A 26,477-nucleotide genomic window follows, 5' to 3' on the forward strand; every position below is an offset into this window, starting at 1 on the left:
TCCTGCGAGATATTTTTACTTTTGTCCAGCGTTCAGCGCGTAAAAATGCAGTCTTTGTTCATCTTTATGTTGGCGATCAGCAAAGACTGCATAGCCAATGAATCACCTGGTGGTATCTCAATTTCTATGTAATTTCAAGGTTTTCCGTTTAAAGCAGAGTCCGGAGACATGTGCGGGATAATACGGACACAATAGATCCCTCCAAGCAAGCAACGATAGGTGCACACTATCATCTTTCCTGCTTTCGCGATAGTGAAAATGAAAGATTTATCATATTAGAGCGAATTTATGAGATGAGCCATTGTCATCGTCAGCCTATTGAAATCCACTGCAGGACAAAGGCCTCCCCCATTGACCTCCAACCGCCCCTGTCCTGCGCTGCAAGAGTCCATTCCTTGCCCCCAAATTTCGTTATTTCGTCCCTCCATCGAGTTATTGGCTTTCCCCTTCTTCTAGACCCATCTTTTGGTTTCCACTCTGTTACCCTAAATGTCCAGCGGTTGTCGGGTCTCACTACATGGCCAGCCCAAGTCCATTTGTTTTTATTTATTTGACCTATGATATCGTCTACTCTAGCGTGTTCTCCGAGCCAGAAAGATCGTTTCCTATCCCTGAGTGTTATTCATAACCTTATTCGTTCCATGGCCCGTTGAGCCGACCTAAGTTTGGTTTCTAGTTGTTTAGTAAAGCGCCAAGTTTAAGCTCCGTATGTCATCACCGGCAGTATGCACTGAGTGACAGAGGTAGCTTACTTTTCAATATTTGGGAGTACTTGCCGAGGGCTCCCCAACCCATACTTATTCCGCGCCGGATTCCGGTTTGGGGTCAGCACTAACCATCTGTCCGAGGTAATTATATTCTTTTACTCCTAGCGTTTCGTTTCCGAAGCTGAAGGGGACGTTTTTGGCATGCTTATTTCTCATTAATTTAGATTTATTCATATGTATTTTTAGCCCCACGGCAGTGTTTTCTGATTGTAGTTTCTCAAGCATTGTTTACAATGTGTTCTGCAGTCTCACTCCGCAAGACTATGTCGTCCGCAAACCTCAAAGGGCTCAAACGTTCCCCGTTTATACTTAACCCTATTAGATTAGGGACCAAGACTAAAGCACAAAATATATGAGCCAACATTGCCCATTCCGGCAGCACCACTAAAAGTGTACCACATTTCTACTTGGTTTGTAGTCGTTCTGTGGCATAATTAGCCCCAAATATAGCACAACTACACCGGGTAGCTGTAGCCGTTCTAACAGAAACAAGAAACCAAATGCAACGATTAACCTACACAGGGAATCTTAGCGCACCTACGTCAAAATCACCTCACAGCACATAACACTGTTGCTCAGGGTCAACAGGGTACGTGAACACCCAATTCTCCCATTCGGTGTCGTAGTTCCCCTCGCAGTTCGGCGGACACCGCCTCCCCATGCTCCCTCACACGGGAACTATTCACGTGTCCACATGACGTAGAAAAACGCCACTTGCCTGCTAAATAAACAGATGTCACACTTGCCCGCAAAAATGTTTTCCCTGCGAATGCAGAGCGCTACCGAGAAAGCTTGTGGAACGCACACCGGCCAGCAGGAGCACAGAGAAGTTCCCTCGCCTCCATGAAGGCGGTGGCAGACTTCCGCTACCGTCTCGAGGACCTGGAGAGGTGTAACTTTCGCCTCCAAGAGGAGCGCAGGACACTGCAGGCAAGTAAACGCATTCAATGAGTGAATGGCCTGGTTGGATGGAACACGTCGCACATCTTTCACTGAAATAAAAATATGTAAGAGCCAACTTACGAGTACACCCAGGGCGTCCGTTTCTTTAATATATGCGTGTGTATGTATGTATTTATGACCGAAGCAGTGTGTCTTCGAACGCTGTATCAATTTTGTCTAGATATCAATGAACCTAACTAATAAACTGGTAGAACTAATTCAAAGATGGCAAATTTAAGGTTGCATTCCGTTCACTGAAGCATCGTTGCATCGACTTACAAGAAGGAAAAGCACTTAATATAAACGAATTTATAGAGGAAAAAACTGTTAATGCCTTGAATTTCGAGGAAGTTGAAACTTGGGCTGGCTGGTACGTAACTTGGAATTGCGAACGACAGCGCTTTAGACGAGGTCCAGAAACGAGACGGATTAAGAAATATTCAGCGCCAGCGTTCTCTTGCTTGGTTGCATACAGGACACACCGCCCGGGAAAGACTGGTGTTAGCTGTGCGCAATTGAGATCGATGTCGTAAGCTATGTGGGTAACTGAGATAGGGAGCTCATTCAATTTAACAAAAACAAAAAAAATCAACGCTCATTATCTCACTCCCTAAGAGAGATGTAATGGCGAAACTCGATAGGAGCCCCATGACATACTGAAATTGTTGACTGATATCTTTATTGCGGTAAGCTCGACATATTAAAGAGCAGGCAGGGTTACTTTGGGTGAGCGCTATGAGATATTTTTCTAGGAAAATCGTCACAAGCATTGCAAATACAAATTACGAGTGCAATTATAACACCTAACAACCAACATACATAACCATTGGTACGGAGAGCATCCCCTCCTTCTTCTGTGCTGTTTTGGAAACGACGGCGCAACGCTACGCGAACATTTTGAAGCGAGCGGCGCGTTGAGCGGGTGATGCAACAGCACGACGCTCCCGTGTTATTGGTGCCAGGGGACGTCTTATGCCTGCTGGTGCCGCGTTATACTGACCGTGCACGCTGTAGGGGTACGGGGGGCTGAATTCTGTCGTAGCGTGTCTCGTTCGCCGCCGCCATTTTAGTGCTTCCATCATCCTGACGCAGCAGCGACTTTAAAGTCGCTGAATTCAACTTCCAAAGCATCATGGGCCACCTAGAATGCGCGCGCAGCGACAAAGCAAGATCGCAGCCAGTAGATGAGAGGAGCTAGGCAGAGGAAAGGATGATTGCTCTTTATCTGAAGCAAGGTGACTCGAGGACTATTCAGGGCTGAGAAAAGCTGGTAAAGGGGGTGGGGGCATCTACATTATGTTGTCAATCCCTTTGTACTTGCAAAAGTACACAGGGACATGACAGTTTAAAAAAAAAAACGACACCTCATCAAGACTCCTGAAGGGTCTTGACCACCCGCAGATGAATACTCCTCTCCGCCGCGAGTCCCTGGCACTCCGATAGCATGTGGCGCATTGTGGGACGAGCCCGCGCTCTTCGGCGAGCCCCAACCCTCCTCGTGTGAAGTGAAAGATGCAGAAATATCGGCCTGCACAGTCGCTAATCGTCCCTAAGAATGGCTTTCGCAATTAAAAATGCTTGGGTGGCTGGCACCGAACCGGTCGTGAGACGCGCGGTTTGGACAGCTGCGCTGTCCCGGGACGTTTCCTTGAACTGCTTCCAAGCTCGCGCAAAGAAGCAGCGGGGCCCGAATGGAAGAGCAGCTCGCGTGTGCAAGCCGAAAGCGCCGGTGCCAAAGATGCTCGGGGCTCCTGGCCCGTTCGAAGGCGTTCATTCGTCTAGCAGCACATGGAGATCGCGGCAAGGCATTCTGCAGCTACGCGGAAGAAGAAAACGCAGACGCAAGGGTGTCGGCGGGCGGTTGGCTCGTTTACGTCACCGGTGCCTGGCGGGCCAGTTCCAAACTGCGCTCAGTCGTAATTGGAAAACTATTGTGGTTTAGTATGGCCCGCCCATTTGGTCCCGCCTGCGACAGCACGCCAGGAATTTCATCCGCATTGCGAAAAAGTTTTTCAGCTCCCGTTACCGACCGCCACGCTTTTCGACGGCAGCTTAATCGAAGTTCTCAGGAGCCTCGGTAGCTGACTATAGCACTAACCAATGGTTTCAGACCGGTCAATGCACAGACACGTAACCTGAACAGGAGCGTTCTTGCAACGTGAAATTAACAGCGCCGTATCTAGCGGGTTTTACGAAAATCGTGCACGCCCTGGTAGTTATTTTCGGCTGTTTATGTAGTTTTCGAGTAAAGTGTTATAACTGTGTGTCAACGTGGAATGTGACCAACTGCAGTGGCGCAACGGTCCAGGTCAAAGCTGCTGCGAATGCTGCTTTGGTCTCTATAGCTTGGGCTGCTCCTGATCGAGGCGAAGCACAAAACGCGTGTGAGTGCAGTATGTTACGAATTCACGGTACTCTGCAACGCGTCCGATAAACGCTTTCACTCTTTACTTCGCTTCTGAAAGCACTGCGAAAGCTATAGTTATCGCCAGCACGGAGCGGCACTGCGTGATTTGCTAGTCGCAGCTGATACACCTTCCGTTTCTGCTTTGCTTTCGTGCCTTTCTTTTTTGGGTGAATATCGAATGCGTTCATTGCTGCAACTGAGGGAAGCAGGTCAATAGCCACTACACCGCTGTATTGACGCATTTCCAGCGCTCGCCAAGACCGGGAAAGAGAGAGAAAGCTTTTGAGAAAGTTTCTAAGTTATCTGATGGGCATAGAGCAGCAATTTTTGGTTGACGTACTTTGCGACCCCCTAATCTGATTGATTGATTGATTGATTGATTGATTGATTGATTGATTGATTGATTGATTGATTGATTGATTGATTGATTGATTGATTGATTGATTGATTGATTGATTGATTGATTGATTGATTGATTGATTTATTGTACGGTATACAGCGCCGACGCAACGCAGGCGATGAGGCGCGCCGTAGTGGAGGGCTGCTGATTAATTTTCACCCCTTGGAGATCTTTAACGTGCGCCGAAATCTCGTACACTAGGCGCTTTTGCTTTTCGCCTCCATCAGAAAAGCGGCCGCCGCGGCCGGAATTCGAACCCGCGTCCTCGTGCTCAGCAGCGCAATGCCTTAGCCACTGAGGACCCCCTAATCTAAGTACCGGATGTGTTGGTTGACTACTTTCTGCAAGCATTTAGGATTTCGAAAAAAAATTAAAACAGTGGTGCAGGGTCCCTGTAACGATTAACGAATACCGCGTGAATAGTACCCTGTGTGTAGCGTATTTGCGTTATTTCTTTCACACACACACACACACACACACACACACACACACACACACACCCACACACACACACACACACACACACACGCACGCACGCACGCACGCACGCACGCACACACGCGCACACACACGCACACACGCACACGTATGCACCCACACACACGCACACGCTTATTTATTTGCTCTTATTTGCAAATTTGCAAAAACTTGCGAGAACTTATTTGCATGTGTTCGCTCTTTTTGTTTTTATTTGCAGGAAACCATCCGTTCTCACAGCGAGGAGCAGGCAGCGTTAATTTGGGACATCGTAGAGAAAGTGAAGGAACTGCAGTCGGCGAACACAGATCTTCAGAGTGGGGAAACGGAAGGTAACAAGCCTGTTATTCACTCCTTGTAAGTTCCTTGCCTGCGATACCCTATATCCTTTCCCCAGATAACTCTTATTTTACGCCTCGACTGAGTTAATCGTCTGCCCCTACATCTAGTCCCGTCGCTCTGCAGCCACTCAGTTACTCTGGGGGTGCACCGGCTGTCTTTTCATCGCATCACACGCCCACCCCAAGTCCACTTCAGGTATCATATGTCTTCCGTGCACCCGAGTTTGCTCTCTGATAGGACGCTCGTTTCCCATTCCTAAGCGTTACTCCTGTCCTATCATCCTTCTTCCTTTCATTGCTCATTGGGCTGACCTTAGTAAGGAACTCAGTTTATGTCTCATAAGTCATCATAGTAGTACCCATTGGTTGTATACCTTTCTTTTCAGTGACAGAGGAAGCTTACTGTTCCTTACTCCGTATGCTTGCCGAATGCCCTCCAGCGCATACCAATCCTATGCCGTATTTATTTCTTGCTGTTAAACCATCCTTGGCAATTTGTTTAAGATACTTATATTCATAGCCTCTTCAAGGCTTTCTGTTCTCCTGTTCATATAACTTCCGATTTCTTCGTATTTGTTTTAAGTCCTACTACGTCGCTTTCTGAGTAGAGTTTCTCAAACATTTCTTGCGTGCGATTTCCAGGTTCACGAAACAAGATAATGTAGTCGGCAAATCTCAGGTGGCTCAAGTACCCTCCACTCACTCGTATCCCTGAATACTCCCATTCAAGCTTTCTGAATACTCCTACAGAGAGGGTGTAGACAATTTTGGAGACATAGTGTCTCCTTATCTCAGCCCCTTCCTGATCAGTAACTTTTTACTCTTCTTGTGAGAGGTTATCGTGTTCGTGCATCCCTTGTCATTCCTTGTCTCGCAAGAGTCGTACGTAGGTTTCATCTATTTCCTGGTCCTTCTACATTACTGCAGCGGTATCAACAGAGTCAAATGCTTTTTCGTAATTCATAAATGCCATGAGGGAAATCCGCACTTCGACGCCTACTGGCGCTCGAGAAAACAAACCCAAAAGCGCGCGTCCACCTCAGTGAGTGGGTTGTTCGACCAGAGAGAGAGAGAGAGAAAGAGGGACAGACAGACAGAATTTATTTCCGGTCAGACTAAGACCTATTGGTGTTCTTCCGCCGGAAGAACCATGGCTAGCTGGTCAACGAGGGCCGCCGACGCCAACCACACCCGCCAGTTGGGAGGGGGAGGTATAATGTAATGAGGTGACTTCTGGGCGGCTGGGCAGTAGAAAACGATGTGCTCAAGATCTGCGTACAGAGAGGGGCAACAAGTTCACAAAAACCCCTACCCACCGCATTCTGCACGCACACCAGTTATCCGTATTCTTTGTCGTTGCGGTGCTACTAATCAAAAGCAGGTGATTTTTCCGCGGTAGGTTTAAACACAGTTCACAGCATTCCATGTAAAGGCGTTTATTATACTCCGCTGAGTGCCCTATTTCCTGATTGTCGACATCAGTGTTATCAATTGAGTAGCCTTTTTCTAAACCCAGCCTGTTATCTCGGTTGTTGTAAATCTAGAGTGTCGTTGATGTGGTTAACCATTACTTCGGCAACCAACTTGTGCAGAACAGAGAACAGGATGATGGGCTGTAATTTTTAATGTCTTTGATATCCCTTTTTTTGGGAATTAGAACTGTGTTTGCATTTTTTCAGGCTAGGGGTACCTTCACAGTTCCGAGGAATCCTGAGAATATGTTTTCAACCCTTTCCAGTAAAATGCCTCCTCCACCCTTTAGGTTTTACACGGTTATTCCGTCATCTCCTGCAGCTTTTGCTCTCTTCATCCCCTCAAGCCCCTGTTACTATTTTTACTACACACACGAGGTTATATCTTCCATTCATGTTCCCTGACCTGGAGTTGCTAGCGTACAACTCGGCATAAAACATTTCCGCTGTTTTCACCATCTTGCTCATGCATGTTGTGCGGGTTGTTACTTCTTTCATCTATGAGTGCATACATTCTACCTTCGTTAATAGGGAGATTATTAATCGTTTCCTCAAAGCTTCCTCTTTTTTCTGACGTTTTTTTTTTTTCCATACTTGTCACGTGGTAGCTACGAACATCACTAAGCTTACTTCTGTTGATTTCGACGGCTCCGCCAATTATGTTTGCTATTTCGTTCTTGACACTGTGATATTCCTGCGTATCCCAATAGTTATTTTGTTTTCTGAGATGTCTTACTAGTTTATTTTCTATATTCGACTCCTCGAACATCAACTGCTGACCATGCGGTGATATAGTAATTCGGTTGTCTTTCAGGATACGTTATCTTCACTCACCCGTTAAGACAGCAAATTTGTTGTGAAGCGTTATTCTAAATTATCATGTATTTTTAGCAGCCGCGGGTTGGGTTTCCTCTTTCTGCTAGATTCATGGACATTACCACTTAAAAAAAATGAAGGAAGCTCACATTAGCACGTAAGACTTGAACGTAGCGAAGCCATACGCAAGCATCCCGACCATCAGGAAGGCTTAAGTCCACGATTGCTGCCGATTCGCTTCTTCGCTGCCGCAGCGACCTTCACTCCAACATTGTTGCTATAAGTGTGAGCTTTCTTCATTTTTTGGAAGTGATAATCATTGGACATCACCTTGGGACGTGCCTTCCTCGTTCCGAGCAATTGTTGCTCCGATTACGGCGAACGCTGGAGTCTTTCTCGTTTCGAGCGTGTGTTGCCATGATTACGGCGAACGCTGGAGGGTTTTTTTTTTTTTTTTGCCAATCTTTGCCAATTTCCCTTAGTGGGTGAGCGCTCGGCATTTTCTTGGTTTTCTTAACTGCCGGGCAGTCACCGCAATCTTGGCCAATCTCCCTAAATGGGCATGCTCGGCTTGAAAAACGCACGCAGAGGACGTTGGGCATTCGTTGTCTCGAGGCACGCACACACAACCGCTAGGCATTTTCTTGGTTTTGCTAATTGCCAGGCGGTCGCCGCAAGGCCCGCGCTCACGTGCGCGTGCTTGGAAATTTCTTGGTATTTTTAGCTGCGGACACAAAAAAATTAAGATTAGAAGATTAAGAATTAAAAAAAGCAGTGACAGTACTTAAATTATTCAATCGGAACTTACGCAACGCTCTTTCACTGCTAAAAAAAAGCGGTTACGAGAAGTTACGGAAGTACACGTAGACATTGAAGCACCAGTGCGTACTGCTGTTAGTACTGCACGCACTATGCTTGTTATAGCTGCACAGCAGTCTGGCGCTTTGGGGTCGTTTCACACAACACTGGCCGATTGGCGTAAGCGACATTGTCTTATGTGACCCTGTTTGTCGAGCATACCCAATGTTTCACGAAACGATTACTACCAACCGTAGCAAAAACAAGCCCGGTGCAAATACGGTTAGAAACAAGGCGAGGGCGGACAGCGGTCCTCAGCGTTGCGGTGGCGCCATCTAGGAGGACAAGGCGTCTCGCAGTTCGCTGCAGACTAAACAGCGCACTAACCTTCGCTTAAACACCTGCTCTGGATATATCATGCAGACGTCAGTCACAAAGCATGATTTAGCGGGATAATCAAAATTTTGACTTAAATTGTTTAAATTCTTAGTGAATAAAGCATCGTTTTCTGCCGGACAAGCTCTGGGGGCACTACAAAACACCATATCTTTCGAATAAAACGGAGAAAAACTATCGTTTTTAAAAATTTTACTCTTTCTCAGTGACTATAACGGAGTGGGATGGATTACTGCCACAGCCAGCACCGAGACCTTCGCTCGGCTAGTTAGGGAATCGTAATGGCGTTGTTCTTTTCAGTTTTATCTTGCTATGTACCCCTCCGTAGTTAGGGATGTCTTGATCAACCAGTTGGCTGTATGAGTGATATTTTTTGACATTTGTGTGTTGTCGCACTGCCTCCAGTACTACAGCGCTTTGGTGCCGCAGAGTAAGCTGCGAATAAATAAATTAGAAACGTCAATGTCAAACCAGTTTTGCTCCATATTAAAGATAGGCATAAACGTGTAAGTGCACGCTCTCTTACTATTTTTCTTTGCCAAACGGCCCATTGAAAAAAAAAACAGACATAAGCTCACCTTCTCAGTGATGGCGTGCAAAATGAAAGACGTAGGGTCGTCCGTCACATCTGAATATGGTTAGGATTGGATGGGCCTCTACCGCCTTCATTCTACATGATGTTGTGCAGTTTCAGAGTATGTACTCAGTATATCGTAACATTGAGTGTTGCTTAATTATCTTGACAATTATTTTGTAAAGGATGTTTCGTACGTGACGAGACCTGAAGCGACGGTTGCGCAAGCGCGGGAGCCGTCCACGGGAGAGCGGCTCGCGAGCGAGGCACGCGCGTGGGGAGGTGGGATGGAGAGGCGCGTCTCCCATCCTCGACAAGGGGACGAACTGTTGTGCGTCTATTTCAGGCGACCGGCGGAGGACGTCTTTGATGCAGCTCGATGCAGACGGCTTGGCGCGCATTCAACAACTCTCCGAGCAGCTACTGCAGTCGGTATGCGCACTCTTCTTACCGGGCATGCCGGGAACGCGCGAGGAATGTGTCGGCGCCCCTCAGCCCCGCTCAGCGGCGGCTGCGTTGGCTGTTGCACGTGGGGCGCCGCGCCGCTCCAGTGGCGACAAAACAGCTGTCACGTGGGAGGGGATGCACGCGCCATCACTGTGACAGCTCCTTCGTTGGCTTCGCGGAGGAAACGGCCACCCGATTCCCCGCGACAGTATAGCTTTAGAGAAGACGGCTCCGGAGAGGGAAGGAAAGGAAGCATGAAACGTCACACGCGCGGTCTCTCTCCCTCTCTCTCTCTCTCTGTCAAGGTTGGAAGTAAAACAATAATAGCGGCCCCCCAGAGAAAACCATAATATTCATGCGGACTGCGATGATGAAATCCTGCGCGTTTCTTTTTTCGTGCGCCCAGAATTAGCAATCCGGATGACAGTGCGGGAAATTAAAGGCACCTTTTCTGCAGCCTAGTGCCCTTCCGCAAAATCTTCCGTGTCCTTGTCGCGGTCACGAAAAAAAAAAATATATTTTGAAGCTAGACGGTGCGCAGCTGTGGTGTCAACGTCTTGGTCGAAGAAATAAATGAGTTAATAAAATGTATCAAGGAAGAAAGGGGTGGCTCTCATGCGGGGTATAAATTAGGGACGGGAGTAGAGGTAGCACACGCGAACAATTCAATTCAATTCAATTCAATGCACTTTTATTCAGCAAAAAGGTAACAAAAAATAACAAAAAAGTAATAACAAAAGTAACAGAATTAACAACAAAAAAAAAACTTTCAGCAAAAACGTAACAAAAAACAAGCGACCTCCTTCTGCCCGGGCAGACATGCCAATGGCTTTTTTCACCCTTTACTACACATGGTACTGCGACAGTATTGGTGCAACTTGTTTACGACTTATTTTATTCTATCTGTTGCACTCCAATCTGCAAACATCTCTGAGGTCACTTATAAACTTAGGGGTTTTTGAAAAAAAACTAGTGATGGGAAGTAAACAAGTGGACTGACACAACGTCAACTTGGCAAGCGCGAGCTCTGAATATGAAAAGACATGACGCCATGGACATCTGCAAATTACAGTGCAACAGAGAAAAATGAAAGTCGTAAACAAGTGATGTCAATGGCCCACCTAATAACAATAATTAATTATGAATGAAATACCAACAATTTTTAACATATTTAAATACTGCATGACGTATTTGTGAGGAAGTAGCGATATTCAGGCATTACATTATTACTTATTTAATGAAACAATCAGTAACGCATAAATTTTTCCCTAAAGCTAATTACACCTTACTACAAATGTAAAATTACCTTTCCTCAATTACCTAATCAAACACTGCGCACACCTTCTCCGGTCATTCATGTATCGAGAGCAATGGTGTATTGTTATTTGTGTCCCGCCATATTAAAAGAAAACGAGTTGCGGCTCGGGACTGTGTATCCGAGACGGCTAGGCGGCCCGTACGACAATGGCGTCCAATTAGGTTGTGGTTGTTGTTGTTGCTGTTGTTGTTCTCGTTTGTAAGGCTTTTCAGCACAGAAAAAGGATCGACACTTTATTTGTGCACGCCCGGGCTCAGACTGCACGTCAACAAATTGGCTCTCGCCTCCTGGCAGCGAGCACTAGCAGAAAGGGCGGCTAGAGTCAGGTGCGGTCATCTTCCTCACCGTGACGCGCCGATGGCTGCGCCCGTTTTTCAACGCAACCTATCAACTGCGAAGTTACGATGCCACCACGCAAATTCCTGCGGGAGAAAAAAGTGAACGTCTATAGAGATTGTTCGCGTGTTCTTTGCGTGTCCACGTAAAAAAAAATGCAAAATTACGAGCTTACCTTTTCACCAGTCACAAAATCAAACAACTGGTCCTAGAGGGCGTTGCTTGTGAGGAACTTAAAAATCAGAAATAAGTAGCGGGGCTCGGTGGTTTTCTGGAAACATTTCTTCCTCAATTCCCACATACCAGGAAGCAGTTCTTTGCATGGTAATAAATAATGAAACGAATTCTCCCTTCCAATCATGGGCAGCACGCATTTGTTCAAGTCGCGTTATCGGACCACCTCGCCCTGACGCATGAAATTTTAATGCTTACAGCGGACGCAGGCACGTGTCCGAACAGTAGCTGTGCGTATAGCCGACGTTCTTGCGCGCGGGAGTCGGTGATGGGCAATGGATGGATGTCCCGTGCACGCAGGTTCAAAGCTTCAACTGCTTCGTCGTGATCCGCACACATGGAGGGGTCGCTCCTATTTCTTTTTACCGCGATGCGTGCGCGCGAGGCTATACTGGTCGTTAAGTCACACCATAGGTCAGCAAAACAGAAAGAACTTACTCAAACGCAATCACATTTTTTCCCTTCATGCTGTACGCACCCAAACACAGACTCAACTGTCTCAGATCTACTCAAAATCCCTCGTACGCAATCATTGCGAATTCATTTTTAATTGTACTCGTACTCACTTGTACTCATACTCATCTGTACTCCCTTTTACTCGTACTCACTCGTACTCAACTAATCTGTACTCACTCGTACTCATGCTCAATCTGTACTCACGAGTATTTGTACTCAATTTGCACTCACAATTACACATATTCAAAAGAGTCTCTACTAATTAAAACAAGTGCAAAGACTGCAGAATGTGCACTTGCTGCTCTAAAGAGTGGGTTATTAAGAAGGGTTAAGACAATTGCGGTGAGTTTTTAATGTAGTTGCAAATGCGTCCTATCACAGTAAAATGCACTGTTTTAGCGTGCAATCACTAAAATGGCTTTTTTATCGGCGTGGTGTTGCTTTCACGCTTGGGATGTTTCATTGCGAGAGGAAGGGGTGGCACTGCAGGATTATACCTCACGCTTCGTGCGCCCTTGCAGCACGAACTTAGAAGTTTCACGGCGCATGGCTGGCACCGCGTCTTCTCTCTCTCCCCCAGCCTTCGTGCAAGGGGTGCTAGCAAGGTGCTAGGAAAAGGAGGTGACGGCAACTGCAATTAGCATCCGTTAGTCGCGACCAGCAAGAAAAAGTGCATATTCGGTGCCTTGTGCCGGTGGTTGTCTTACATTTTGTTTTGTAGCGTGAGCTACACTGGTCGAGGTTGACTCAGCAGTTTCGCGTGGCTCCTGGAGTGCTGTGCTGTGCATGCGCGAGGAGCAGTGCCATCTCACGGCACACAGATAGCGTGCCGGAGCCACCGCTGCCACGACTGGATTGGATTGGATTGGATTAAATTGGGTTGTATTGGATTGGATTAGAAATAGTTTTAGCAGCAGTAAGCATGATTATGAGCTAATCCTAGACAACCAGGAAACCTAAGAATAACCAGCTGAACCTTAGCTCACGCTACGTATATCCTGGCATAGTCTAGCTATGCCACTGCTAATTTTTTGCTTTCCCGCTCGCTCCCGGGGTGGGGGGGGGGGGGCGGTGGGGCAGAGAGGCGGCGCAGCGAAGAGAAAGAAAAGTGCCTTTTGGACGCGTAGTTCTGTCATCTTTTATTTTATTTTTTACTTTCATGACGTTCGCTCACCGTGCCAGCTCAAAAGCGCGGCCACGTTTTAATCATTCTGCTCGCCTTTGTCCAAATAAATGATGCACTATTGACACCGGTAGCTTGACAACGCAAACGATTTTAAGGGACTCATATGTGGCTAGGGTTTCATGTATATTTCATGTTCGATAATTAAATCTTCCGAAGCGCCTCATTTCTTCGAAGTGCGAGGCATTCTATACTTCGAGACATTGGAAACGAACGTCCTGGTGTGTTTGCTACTAGCACACGCTCACCACCAAAGTCGCACGCTGCTCAAAAAATGATTTGGACCTGAAGCGTATACGCCTCACCAGTTAGATGCGCGTCTTGAGTAGATTGGTTAATTATGGGCACCATTTGCAAGGTCAAAACATGGCTTAGACCTGGCCCTCAAGCTTACGCGTCTTATCACTCCGATATGCATTTAGAACACATTAGTTAGGAAGAGGGACCATTTTCGAGATCTGTGGCGTAAAAGTAAAAGTGTGTGTGTTTATATATGTGCCTTCCTTAGGGAGGCATTTCCTTGCTGCGGCTGCAAGGTGGTGCGGTATGTTCACTGGGAAACGGCACTGCACAAGAACATAGCCTAGCGTATCTGAGCCAGATGTTTCAAAATGGGAGCCTAATAAAACCAGATGGCCACACGTACATCAACAAAATTATCCCTTGAATGCGCACAGCGAGATGGTGCGGGCAATTTAGGTTGCACAAACCATGACGTCTATATGACGCGAATCACACAAATTCATCGCGACTGTTTACATGAGCGGTTCCGCTCACAAAACGACTACACCACGCGAGTCTACAAAAACTTCTGAAGACAAGAAAGAGCGGCTTCGGCGCGCCTACTACATATATTGTTACCCGCCTCCCCTGCCTCTCCCTTCTCCCTTTTGAATAGAGCAAGCGCAACGGAGCCACCTATGCTTTACCAAGGAGGCAGCGTATTTGTAAACGAAAATAAAACAGCCGCAATGAACAAGTGCCGTAGGTTCAGAGCTCCCGCAGTCGCGTTTACCGCCCGGCCATCACGCCTTATTTTTTTCTTTTTCACCTTTCAACACTGAAGCAGGCGACTGGCGAAAAACACCACCTAACAGGGAGAGGAGAAAGCCGCAGTTTTCCTTGTCTAATTTTATGATCCCTGAGAGTTGATCAGCGCAGCGGCACCACTAAACTGATGCGACTCTACACGTGCGTCCCGCCTCGAATTCATGATCAAACTTGTTTGCACTCATGCGTGCATGCACTCGTGAGTGCTATACTCGCGAATAATTACTCGTAAGTACAATACACATGAGTACTCATGACTACTGTACTCATAAGTACTCATACTCATACAATACTCATGAGTACTCATGAATACTTATACTCATGAGTATTGTACTCAAGAGTACTGTACTCACGAGTACGGCACTCAAGTCTATACTCACTCGTCATCGTACTCACTTTTTAAATCTGGATGTGTACTCACTCATCATCGTACTCACTCGCGAGTTTGAGCACAAATGTGTACAAATAAGTTTACTCACGAGTGAGTACGCCGACCTATGGCTGTATTCCTTGAACTCCCGCTGTGCTACCAAGTAAATCGCGAAGTATTGCAAACTAGATTTGGCGTTAACACGCTGTGTTCTAGGCGCGCGACACGAGCACTGAGACGGGTCATAGTAGATTGTTACAGATTTGTTTAACGTACATGATAATCACGGACAAATGAGAGTATGCGAATTTTACTTTCATCAAATAAACAACAACAAAAAAACGTCCGGAACCGACTGGAGGTGGTGTGTTCACCGGCGAAGCCGCTATAATCACTAAGCCACCGCTTCGGATATAGCTAACGACGCAATTATAATGTAATCCAAAAGCATCACTATGTTGCTTCACAAGAAAAGTTTACGGCGTGGTACAGACGAGGACGAAAGAAGAGCGAAACGCCATGAGCCCTGAGCTTCAGCCACATCGCTCGATGTATTTCTCCCGATGGAAGTCTTTAAAAGCCAGCGCTCGTGGCGCTTCGCTCTTCTCTCGTCCTCGCCTGTACCGCGCCGTAATCTTCTGTAATGAATTACCAGCAATCCCGACAAGTTCTAATGTACTTTCGAAGCCGCTAATATTATAAAAAACATTTTCACCTCCCTTGTCCTTTTACAAGCGATCATTTCAAATGCAACTCATGACAAGTAAGCAAAACTGTGCTTAGTGTTAGCGTAGTCGTAGCGGCGAATTGGTATATGTTTTTTGTTGGGAAAGTTTTAATAAAACAAAAGTTACAGCTGTTTTCTGGAACCATGCACCTTCCTTAGATGCCCATGTGTTTCAGCCGATGGGAATTCTGTGACGTTTACAACTTCACTGAGAACTAATTACGACAAATAAATGAAACTCGGCGCAATTATACAGTGTGTAAGAGCGAAAAAGACTCCCTGCCTTCACCAGCGTAATAGTGTAGTCGTTTTAGTGGCAAATGTTCATAGAATTGTTTTGGGAAATTTTGCATAAAACAGGAGTTACAGCCGCTTTCTGCTGAGCATTTGCGATAAAGTTGGCTTTGCCTCAAGGCGCTCTTGCGCACAGGAGCATGGAAAATGCACGGCACGCTAGCATATAAAGCTGCGCTTTAAAATACCGCACAACAAAAGTATGTCAAGTAGGTCTGAAAGCATTACATTGAACTCTACGTTATATATATCATTGTTATTCAGGTTGCTCTAAATGAACAGCAGGCGTAAAACTGTGCGCGTTTAAAACGAAGTTACCGCTAGGTATATTGCCTCTGCCTTGTGGGGTAAAGTGACGAATAAGAAAAAGTATCTGTAATATAAAATGTTTCGTCTGTACGATATAAAAAGGGAGAAAGGAGCGTAGTAAGAGAGCTTCTACCAAACGAATTTTAAATCAATCTTTCTTTCTTTCTTTCTTTCTTTCTTTCTTTCTTTCTTTCTTTCTTTCTTTCTTTCTTTCTTTCTTTCTTTCTTTCTTTCTTTATTCTTTGCAGTCGTTCCAATTTCTTGTCCTCTGTAGAACGGATTCCAGATGAATACAGCGAATTCCAAGATATGTTGGCTACCATTTCGTGACTGAAACCCCATACACCTTGAAATATCGAAACCGTAAACAACTTCAGCTCATTTGACGGGAGGTTCAGCAGCGGCTACATCTGACCCTGAAAAGCTGGTTGAAGATCTCGAAGTCTTAGGTATTTTTGGAGTGTTACTCAAGAAAGGAGTAGGTTGTTTGCAGAAATGGCTAAACAAAAGTTTTTTTTTTTTTCCTTTAGTGATTTTCACGTGTGCTGTTTTGTCGAAGGTAATCGGTATTTTCCATCACTCATGCCAGGCAACCACTTTATCCAAGGTCATTATTTAGGCTTTTTTGATCCTCAACAGAGCGAACTTTCTCGTAGAGTACGCAGTCGTCATCATGCAGTCTTACGTGGACAGAAATATCTGAGATAATATAATTTATCAGAATAATTATCTCCTATGTCAGAAATTTAGAAGATAGTATGCAGGGCTCCCGGCACACCACGGCTCTGGGGCTGTACTGAATAATTCCTAACCAACCGGGCCGCCCAGGTCACGGAGAATATCGCATCCTCCGCCACCCCTCTCCCCTAGACCCAGTTTTTAAATAAATGGCTTCTCCTCCTCCTCCTCCTGCTGCTAGAAAACTAAAGCCGAAATTACTGAACCATTCTGAAAACACGTAATACTGGTGAGAACACCAACGTCGCGTCTAGCTCTTGTTAAGTAATTTCGGGGAACTTGAGCCGAGGATTTTCTTCATTGTTATGTCGCTTGAATCTGTTGGCATAACCCTTTAAAAGCTTCCTGCATTTGTTTTGTTTTCCATACGCATGCCTTACCAACTTTCCCACCACGTGTGGCTATTTGTAGCGTGCGCCATTTTATTAATGCTGTTGTAATCTCATGCAATGTGATTCCAACTCCCTTTTATTAGCTTTGCGGCGACTTACTCTGCTTTGACGTTCTTTTTTGCTAGTAACTCGACAGCCTTACTCTCCGACAGGATAGAAAGGTCAGCGAAGTTGAAAATGTCTGAGGAAGGAGAGCAAGTAACAGAAGGTAGGGCCGGGCACTTTGAAGAGCAAAACGGGCTCCTATTTTCAACGGCGCTCAATGTGCCCCTGTTGCGTCCCAGTCTTTCCATGCTGCGGGCTTCACTGGCGGACGACTGGTGCACGTGCTTCGATGCGCAGGCGCAGCTCCTCGAGGCCGCCGTCGCGGATCGCTCGAGCCAAGTGTGCCAGCTCCGCCGAGAGCTGCTGATGAGCGAGCTGTCTTCCGCTGGCCGCTGTGCTGCAAACCCCACCAGGTCGCTCCGGGCTCTGCGCTCAGCCAGCGATGGCCTGCTCGGCGTAGCGCGCAACTTACACGTAAGGCTGGCACGCCTGGCCTTTCTCAGTGCGAATCAAACTTGAGCTTACGTATACGATGTGCACGCACAACCCCGTTTTGTGAAGAGCGACACGTGGCATGTGACGTGAACCAGATCGTGGAGCCAGCGTGTGAAACAGCTCGTTCCAAGGAGCTCGTCGTTCCTCATGCCGCAGGCCAACGCGAACAGAAGAGGACTCCGCACAAGCGTCACATCGCCCGTGGTCGAGAGAGGCCCGGGGCCGTCCGTGCAGCTCATGAGCACAGTGCACAAGCTGCGATCCGAGCTGCTCCGCCTCTTCGCGTCCCACGGTGAGTAATAATGATTGCAAGGCATGGTGGCAGGGATGGCACGCCACGAAACAGCGCTGGCCCTGGGCCCCACAGATGAACCGGGTGTGAGAGGAAACTGTAAATACGGTTCCTTAGGGACTTCGTATGCTCGTTCTTCAAGCTATGCTTCCGTCATGCTTGAGAATTTGTGTGCGTGTGCGTGGGTAAAAAGTACGACTGACCGCTCACTACGTTGGAGAGCCCTAAAAATCTCCAGGTTTTACGACGTCACTCTAGACTAACTATCGATAAAAGGCATTAAACTCGCAAAGAGTATCGAGCAGTTTTAGAGGTCAAACATGTTTAGTTTATTTTATGTTAGGAAAGTCATAACGAAGGTTGCAACTGTTTTAGGGGCCAGGGGCTATAGACCTCCCTTGAAGGGGCCATGCAGACCAAACACAAGTTTGGTTCATTCGAAAGATTGCCTCATTAGAATCATACTGACACCACTTAACTACGCTCAAATAAGCTATATAATTAGAACAAAAGGAATGGCCATGTGACTCACAGCTCATTTCCCGCACTAGAGCATATGACGTAATATGCAGAGCTGTGCGATTGTCTGAGGCCGGCAGAAGCAAACGCAAGTTAGGCAGTGCTTGTAAGCTTGCAGAACGAGCTACTTTCACTTAAATGCAATGCATATTCACTTTATAGCAGTAAGAATGATGGGGTAAACAATGGAAGTTACGAACGTACACGTAAACATAGAAGTACCACTGCGTTCTGTTCGTTCTGCGCGCACTATGCTTGCTACAGCTGCATGGCAGTCTGGCGCTTTGGGGTTATCTCACCCGACACCGGCCGATTGGCGTAGGCGACATTTTCTTACGTGACCCTGTTTGTCGAGCATACCTCATGATTCACGAAACGATTACTACCTACCCCAACAAAAACAAGCCAGGTGCAAATACGGTCAGAAACAAATCAAAGGCAGACTGAAGCCCTGCGCAGTATGGTTGCGCCATCTAGGAGGACTAACGGTAAAAAAAAACTGTTCCGCAGTCCGCTGCAGATTAACCAGGGCCCCAACGTTCGCTTGAAAAGAGTTGCCCTGGTTACGTCATTTTAACAACTTAATTAATTCCTGAGTAAATAAAGCATTGTTTGCTGTTTAACAAAACGCTGGGGGCACTATAAAACACCGAAACTTTCGAATAAAACAAACTTGTATTTTGTCTGCATGGCCCTGCATGGCCCGGTCTGCAAGCCCGGTACATCCCGGCGCGATGCAGCACGTAACTTAAACGTGGTACAGGCTGCGTCCAGGACATAAACCGACCTTAGAAGGTGCCAAACCACCTTCAAATTACAAAAACAGCGCGTATAATTGATCTAAGAAATTTTTTTGCCGCCGGGGCTCGAACCCCGGTCGTTACCGTCAGAACCCGTGATTTCACGAAGCCGAACGGCGGTCTCTTTTAGCAGTTACTCAAAAGAGTAGCGTTAGTGCTCAAAGCGAACCAATAGATGGCGCTGGGTGTATACAGGAAGTCATAGAGTTTCATACTAATATATACTAGAGGGAAATCTGGCGCCACTGTCAAGGGGAGCCGCGCTTCGGCGAGCGTTACGTCATGCACTGGGCAGGCACGTTCCACTTGTCCTTGGCATGGCTCATGAACAGGCTGAAAAGTTGGCTCTGGCTGCAAAAAAGCAACAATATTACTGCAGAAGGTACATCAAATTTGTTTTGTTATTAAAAAAGTGAATCTCCAAAAAGATTAATTTGTCAGTGATTATGTAAAAGCTTCATGCACAATGAACAAGAAAAAATGTTACCCTTTTTTAGATGCGACGCATCTCTTGCTCCGAGGCATGTCCCTCCTGCGTCGGCGTTGTCCGGCGTCCGCACGCCAGCTGCGCATGCGCGACTCTCCTCCCGTCTTCTCTCCGACAGCTGTGCGCGCAACGCTCTCACTCCGCCTCATTATCATAAACAGCTGTGTGCGCGCGCTTCGCTCGCTTCGCTCCGCTCCCGTCGCGCAAGCGTGCGTATGCGCGACTCTCCTCCGTTGTCTCCTCTCCTTGAGGCGCTGTGAATATAAAGCGGGTATCGCGCTGCGGCGGTTCAGTCAGCGCTCGCTCTCGTTCGACTTCGCGTCACTTTGCTTGACGACTGCGTGCTTGACTTGATTCTTCCGATGAAGACGTGATGGAAGCGACGGTCCCTTCATGAAAAGTAAAATTACGCCCATCTTCCCGCGTATGAGAACACCCGCATGTGATGGAATGCATCATACGCGTTCACAACACGTTTCACCCGATTTAGAGAATCAACCCAATGGAAACGCCAATTGAACCCCCCGATGCGTCGCATCACACCAGGGTTCCCTCGCGGGAAGATGGGCGTAATTTTGTTGCTTTTGGCTTCGAGACAAAAAAGAAGCCATATGGTTAGCTAAGCCAAGTAGGCGAGGAACGTCGCTAGAGGCAATGGCACCGTCCACGGCGGCCCGCGACTGCGGCGACAGATTTATTAGTATGAAACTCTATGCAGGAAGTGCCTGGCTTGTACTGACATGAGAACGGGGTATTGTGACTCCCGTATACCCTCACTCCGCACGCGGCCCGTATACCCATGTGGGAGATTGGCCGGGATAGGCCAGTCTTCAGCTGCATACTCAAAGGGAGGGGCCTTTGGTTCGGAGCAAAATTAGCTGACTAGGGCCATTACCTACTTTTTGCGCATAACCGCGCGGGGGATTGGGTAATCACGGATAGGCGCTGCAAACTAAGTGCTGGGAATGCCGGCTCGGTTTGCTTGCTTCCTCACTCGCTTCCTTGTTTGCTGGATTGCTCCGTAGCAAGATTCATTTTCTCATTTTATGCACTCGAGAACTTCCTGAAATAAAGATTAACTGCTATTGACAGCGGAGCTGTTGTAGGTGGCCGTAATGTGCGCGGCGTCATCAGAAAACCCCAGGTCGTAGTAACCCCGCCGTTTACCGCGCACGTGAGCACGCATCTCGCGTGGAGCGCCCGGCGTCGTCCAGGCTTGCGCGTGGCGCTCGCAAAAAATACCAATAAAATAGTTCACGTGCGTTTGCGCCTCAAGAGGTGAGTATAAGACAGCTCGCGCTACAGACGCCCAGTTCGCGAAGTCGGTTACCGCCGGTTCTAGCGCGTGCTGACGCTTTCCACTTTGGGAAAAATGTGAAAGCCTGCGGACAAAACGATCCCGGCCCGCTAGTCATGCGTGAGGAAGACGACGATATAGATGGATACGACGATGGCTACTACTACCACCGTGAAAAGCGACGGCGGGACATGTAAATAAACAATTTCAAACCTAATGCAATGCGTGGTGGTGTGTTCTTCAGTGCTTATATAGAAAGAAATCCTCCAGCTTCGCTGCGGTTCAAGCCTTGCGCGACTTCGTACAAGCTTCGTCAATTTTTTTATGTGTTTGTTCTAAATGTGCGACATCAATGAGTCTTTGCTGCAACAGAACACCCTGATTAAGAGAGTACAAAGGGTGTGGTGGCCAAATGTTTTCATGAGAGAAGGAGCACGCTAAGGTGACATTGCAGGCTCGCCACTGAGATACCTCAGCACCGTTGCAGTCGAGACGCGACAATGGGTGTGACGTAGAAAATCAGAATAGTTTTCAAATTGAGATCTACCTAACGTTTAATTTAATAAACGAAATGAAACAACAGTTTTATTTTAGGGTACAACGAAAGTGCCATTTGCTTTCGAAAATTATCGTCCGGCGCAATTGGCTGTTTTCCCGAAGGCCGTGCGGACGCTGAAGCAGCTGCGGAAGCGGCTCGTCACCCCGCTTGTCTTAAAACCATGACTGCTAGGCACCTATGGAATGAACAAAATTAAACTCGGCACGGTTATGTAGCCGGCTTAGGGGACGAACAACGGATAATTTGTTTTAAGATGCGTGTATGAGAGCACGAGTAACAACCACTTTACGGCACCATGTTTACGCCCATAAAAACCTACAAAGTGCTGAGAGCGGGGAGCTGAAAATTTACTGTCAACAAACAATTCATAACAAATATGTGAAAATCAACACTGCTAGAGTCACTTGAGCAGACAAGCTAAATGTAATTTGTTTTAAAAAATGTCAATACTAACCACGAGTGAATTTCATTTTTAAGCTACATATGTGCAAAGATGATTACAAGACGTGAGCGGCGGATATTGTAGCAGTCAAGCAGGTTGTAAATAAGTAAAAAGAAAAAAAGCAGGCACCGATGTACTCTTCAAAATTATTTTTCTTTTCCGCTTGTTCTATGAAGTGAAACTTGAATGCTGCCCCTCCAAAAATGTTGCCCAGCACGAGAGGCACTGGGTAACAATTGGTGAAGAAATTGCCGCCCGTTTAACGAAGCCCTCACGCATACGCAGGCAGAGTTAATCTGAAAAATGGAGTGCTCTCAGTGATCTCTGTACGGTGCAGGATGCCTATAAAACCGTTGCTGGTAGTCTTGTTCTCTCAGGCGACCTTCGAAAGCATAGGTAGTGAATGCATTAGCGCCATTCCTAAACTCTGCTTCGACGACGAAGTAGCGCTATGATGTCTCACGTCTTAATACCTCAGCGTAGATGTCCTCTGCAAGTCACGAGACGAGGTCGAAGCTGATTAAAATCAATCTGTCTGATACAGGCAACGCCGGACAATGACGGCGCGGCATGCTGCCGCATACCACATACTACAGCCGGCGTAGGCGTTGTCTGTAGCAGCGAAACGGCGCCTAAATTCTCATCGGCTGCGAACGCGGGTATGCACCGGCCTTATAAGAAAAGAAGCACTCGCGCGAGCCTCTATTGCTACGAGACACCCATGGGCATGCGCAGAACAACGTACAGAAACAGAGAGTTTGCGGCGGCGGCAGCGGCCGGCCTGTACAGGCGCGCCCGCTGAGCGAGAGAACTCTATTCGGCTCCTGCTCTCGTCGATAACAACTCTGGTTAAGCGGGATTGATCCTCTAGGGTTGGTTTCGGAGCTGTAACGGCCACAGCGCTGGACGTACCACTTGCGAAGTGCTCGCCCTGAAACACGGGGAATCCGCCAGCGAAACCTCTGTCGCAACCCGGATAACTCCTTGTACAGGCAAACATTACTCGAAGACATTTCAGTCACCTGCGATTCTAATGTATTCGCATTTCCAACCGTAAGTAGTCTTGAGTGCCACTGCCAAAATATTTCACCGTACTCGTTGGTTAAACATGCATAAGTTTTCTGCACCCGATGGTCATTTTTATTTGAATATATTGGCGGCCAATGCTGTGAATTCTACATTTAGCCTCATTTGTGAGCTGTACAGGTTATCGACTTTTCTTAAATAGAGTATCTGTGTAAACTAACAAGTACGTATTGTGTGGGTATTTGGGCCTTTACGTGTCTTCTTATTTCCCCTTGAGTGTAGTTAAAATGCTCATGCTTATTTATGCATCCACTCCTGTAAGACCGACCTGTGGTATGCGCAGGTAAATGAAAGACGGTTGCACAGGCCAGTGTATTTTATAAAGCAGAGAGCACCATCCTACACCGTCACAGCGGCAATTAAACATTCAGGGTTTCTCGTTTTGTTGAACTGGCGGTTGTCCACCCCCAAGAAACAGCTGTGCCTCCAGAAAGTTAACCAGGGCCAGCAGGACAGAACGTTCACAACATCCTCGTCTATGTGGTCGGATACCTATAAAGGCGCTGTCTACTCTAAGAGCGCACGCTTGTAAGTGCTAGTCTCAGCCGTATAGGCGACACAGGTTGGTTACTTCCTACCGTGGCAGACCTGATGGGAGAAGCCCATTGGGGAGAGGAATTGGCGGCACTAAGGCGTGCCCTTGTATCATCCTGTGAGTTTCATGAAGCTAAATCAAACTCACGGGTAAATGCCCAACGGGCTGTTGAAGCGTCTGATCTTAAAAGCCAAATGCATGTGGAAATGGCTTCGTTAAGAGCAGGCCGAGCTGTCCTGTCGGCATGGTTGTTGAAAGATCGCATCGGGTTATATTCCCGATGTATGTTATAATAACACATGCGATCAACGCAAAAATTTATTTACGCAGAGGAAACCGAAAAAAAAATGCTGTATACGAAGGCAGTAGTTCCTCATGTGAAGGCGCCTGCCTCATAAGTTGGCTTATACGAAGCGCTTGGCTGGGCTTTATTGCAGCTCATCGTCTGACGAATGTCACGCTATCATTGCAGGAGTCGGTCACCCTCTTGGCGACACACAAACAGAAGGGGCGGCTCACCAGGACTCTTCCACTCATCAGGTATACTATTTCATTCTACTTTAACAGTGCCTATGTCATTTGGACGTAGCGCGCACGAAGCAGCGCGCTTGATTTTATGGGCTATGTATTGTTTGGAAATTTTTTGTTCATGTTAATCTACTGTGTCAAGGGAGCCGGGAAAATGAAGGCCCAATTCCTTATGGGGCCTTCTCATTTACTCCCCGTGATCTTCAAACGTTCCCTTATTACAGTACACTGAAAGTAAGAACAGACAATTGCAGGCGCTGGCGTACAGACGCGATTTGTAGTTAATTAGCAGGGTGAATTGCAATATTTTCTGGGTAACTGAATCCTTCATATTGCTACCCTCTTTCCACGAAGCGAGGGGCGGAGAGGATTAACCTTCCGAAAGAGTTCTAACACGCGACCATGTTACAGGCATTAATGTGATTTTGCAGCCTTGAAAAAGTATATTTCCCATGAATTCACAAGAGGTAAATAAGGTCGCTAACCACGTGGATATATTTTTTAACTTTCCTCGTCCAGTTTCGCGTGAACTCGGTTACTTACTGAAACCTAGTTTTTCAAGGCTTATTTGTGAAAACTTATTTGTGAAGACCCCTCCGTGAAGCCTCCCATATTTTCCGGTTTAGAATTATCTTGCGGAAGGGTTGATGCACTGCAGACGGAGGGGCGACGCAAGGATGCGACAGCCCGACGGCTTAACGTCACGCTTTGAGGTCTCACGCCGTATACCGGTAACGTACCCAGCTCGACCTAAAATGAGTGTAATGTTGCTTAGCACGTACGTCGTAAGGATCAACTTCGAGGTTATCTAACTTTAGGCCTAAACGTAAAGCGTTAGGCCTAGCGTCACCCGTTGAGGTGCAAGGTCGTCAACCAGTATCCGGGTAGTCAATGTGCTTCAACCTGCGGGTGCCGGTTAACGCCGCATAAAGCCTCAAAGCGTAGTGTCCTAAGCTGCAGCGAATACCCGACAGTTGCTACGGTTATATGCTAGCAAAGCATTACGTACCAACAGATAAGCACATGCGCCCGTATGATTGGACAACGCAAGAACTCAAAGCGCAGCGTTAGGCCTAAACTCTGGCGCATACCCACAGTTGCTGCTGCTAGTCGAGCAAAGTGCTGCACATACCCACTGATAAACTCATACCCCCGCTTGTTTTTTGTGCAAAGCTTTATAAGTAGGCAAGTGTGGTGCTTTCCCACGATATTCCGGGTAGGCGCAGCCAAACCACCTGTCTCGCAAAGCCATCTGTATTCAAAAAGCACACTTAACTTATGCCATATGGCAGCCTTTGGTAAGTGTCGAAACCCGAATGGCAAAAGACCACGCGTACTGACCCCCGTCGTTTACCGCATCGCTTTGGGCTACAGTGCAGGTAATCACCCGGGGACACTCCGTGCAATTTTCTCCGTTTCACGCCCCTCCGCGTGACTCCCGAACCGAGGAATACATGCAATTGCATGCATGCCAGTAGCGCGTCGCTCCAAAACGATGACCGTTGCTTTAGAGAATGAAGCCCATTGTTGCACTTCCCAATATACTGAGACATAACGGCTAAGTAAACACGCCTTCATTCTCGTGAAAAGGTGGTGGGGAAGCTGTAGTAGCCCATTTTGCTCAAGCTCATTTCGCCCAAACTCCTTCTTGAGGGTAAGTGTCCTTGGCAGTGGGGCAACCCGTGTAAATGTGTGTATCTCATTTCGGAATTTGATTAGGAAATGTCAATCCACGCTCATCACAACACCAAGGTCACAAAGACCTTAAACAATCGTGCTCATGGCATGCAATGTGTGTCGCGGTAAGGCCGCGGGTTTGGGGGGTCTCTCTTTTTACCAAAGGATCATTTAGCTTCAAAAGTAGATTTAAATAAGACGACTTCTAGATACGTACCTTATGTTGGTTGGTTTAGTTTGGCAAATAGCAACATACTTTTTAGCGGCGCACTTTACTGTTATTTCATTTCTTGTCAAAATTGTTGAAGTAGTAAACAGACGCGAAATTTGGGTCGTCCTTTTAACGACATATTTATCACTCTTCCAAACCCCCTGAGTCCGGTTGCGTGCACGTGGAAGCTGGTGCTTGAGAAACGCAGGCTGAGCACAGAGAGCGAGTGCCGGCTCTCGTCAAATGCGGCCATACTGCCG

At 47.1% G+C, this 26,477-nt stretch overlaps 1 protein-coding gene across 2 annotated transcripts in view; it reads left to right on the plus strand.

The window, feature by feature from the left end:
- Nucleotides 1–26,477, plus strand: part of LOC144148386 (uncharacterized) — a 105,329-nt gene that overhangs the window by 68,100 nt on the left and 10,752 nt on the right. For both annotated transcript variants that reach the window (XM_077679929.1, XM_077679937.1), the window contains 6 exons: nt 1,543–1,697; nt 5,214–5,325; nt 9,737–9,822; nt 17,587–17,763; nt 17,941–18,076; nt 24,274–24,341. In XM_077679929.1, the coding sequence (XP_077536055.1) occupies nt 1,543–1,697; nt 5,214–5,325; nt 9,737–9,822; nt 17,587–17,763; nt 17,941–18,076; nt 24,274–24,341 (734 nt within the window). The remainder of the gene's footprint in view (nt 1–1,542; nt 1,698–5,213; nt 5,326–9,736; nt 9,823–17,586; nt 17,764–17,940; nt 18,077–24,273; nt 24,342–26,477) is intronic.

This window comes from Haemaphysalis longicornis, unplaced genomic scaffold, assembly GCF_048455015.1.
Source record: "Haemaphysalis longicornis isolate Haplotype H1 unplaced genomic scaffold, Haemaphysalis longicornis Haplotype H1 scaffold_1, whole genome shotgun sequence".
Lineage (NCBI taxonomy): Eukaryota > Metazoa > Arthropoda > Arachnida > Ixodida > Ixodidae > Haemaphysalis > Haemaphysalis longicornis.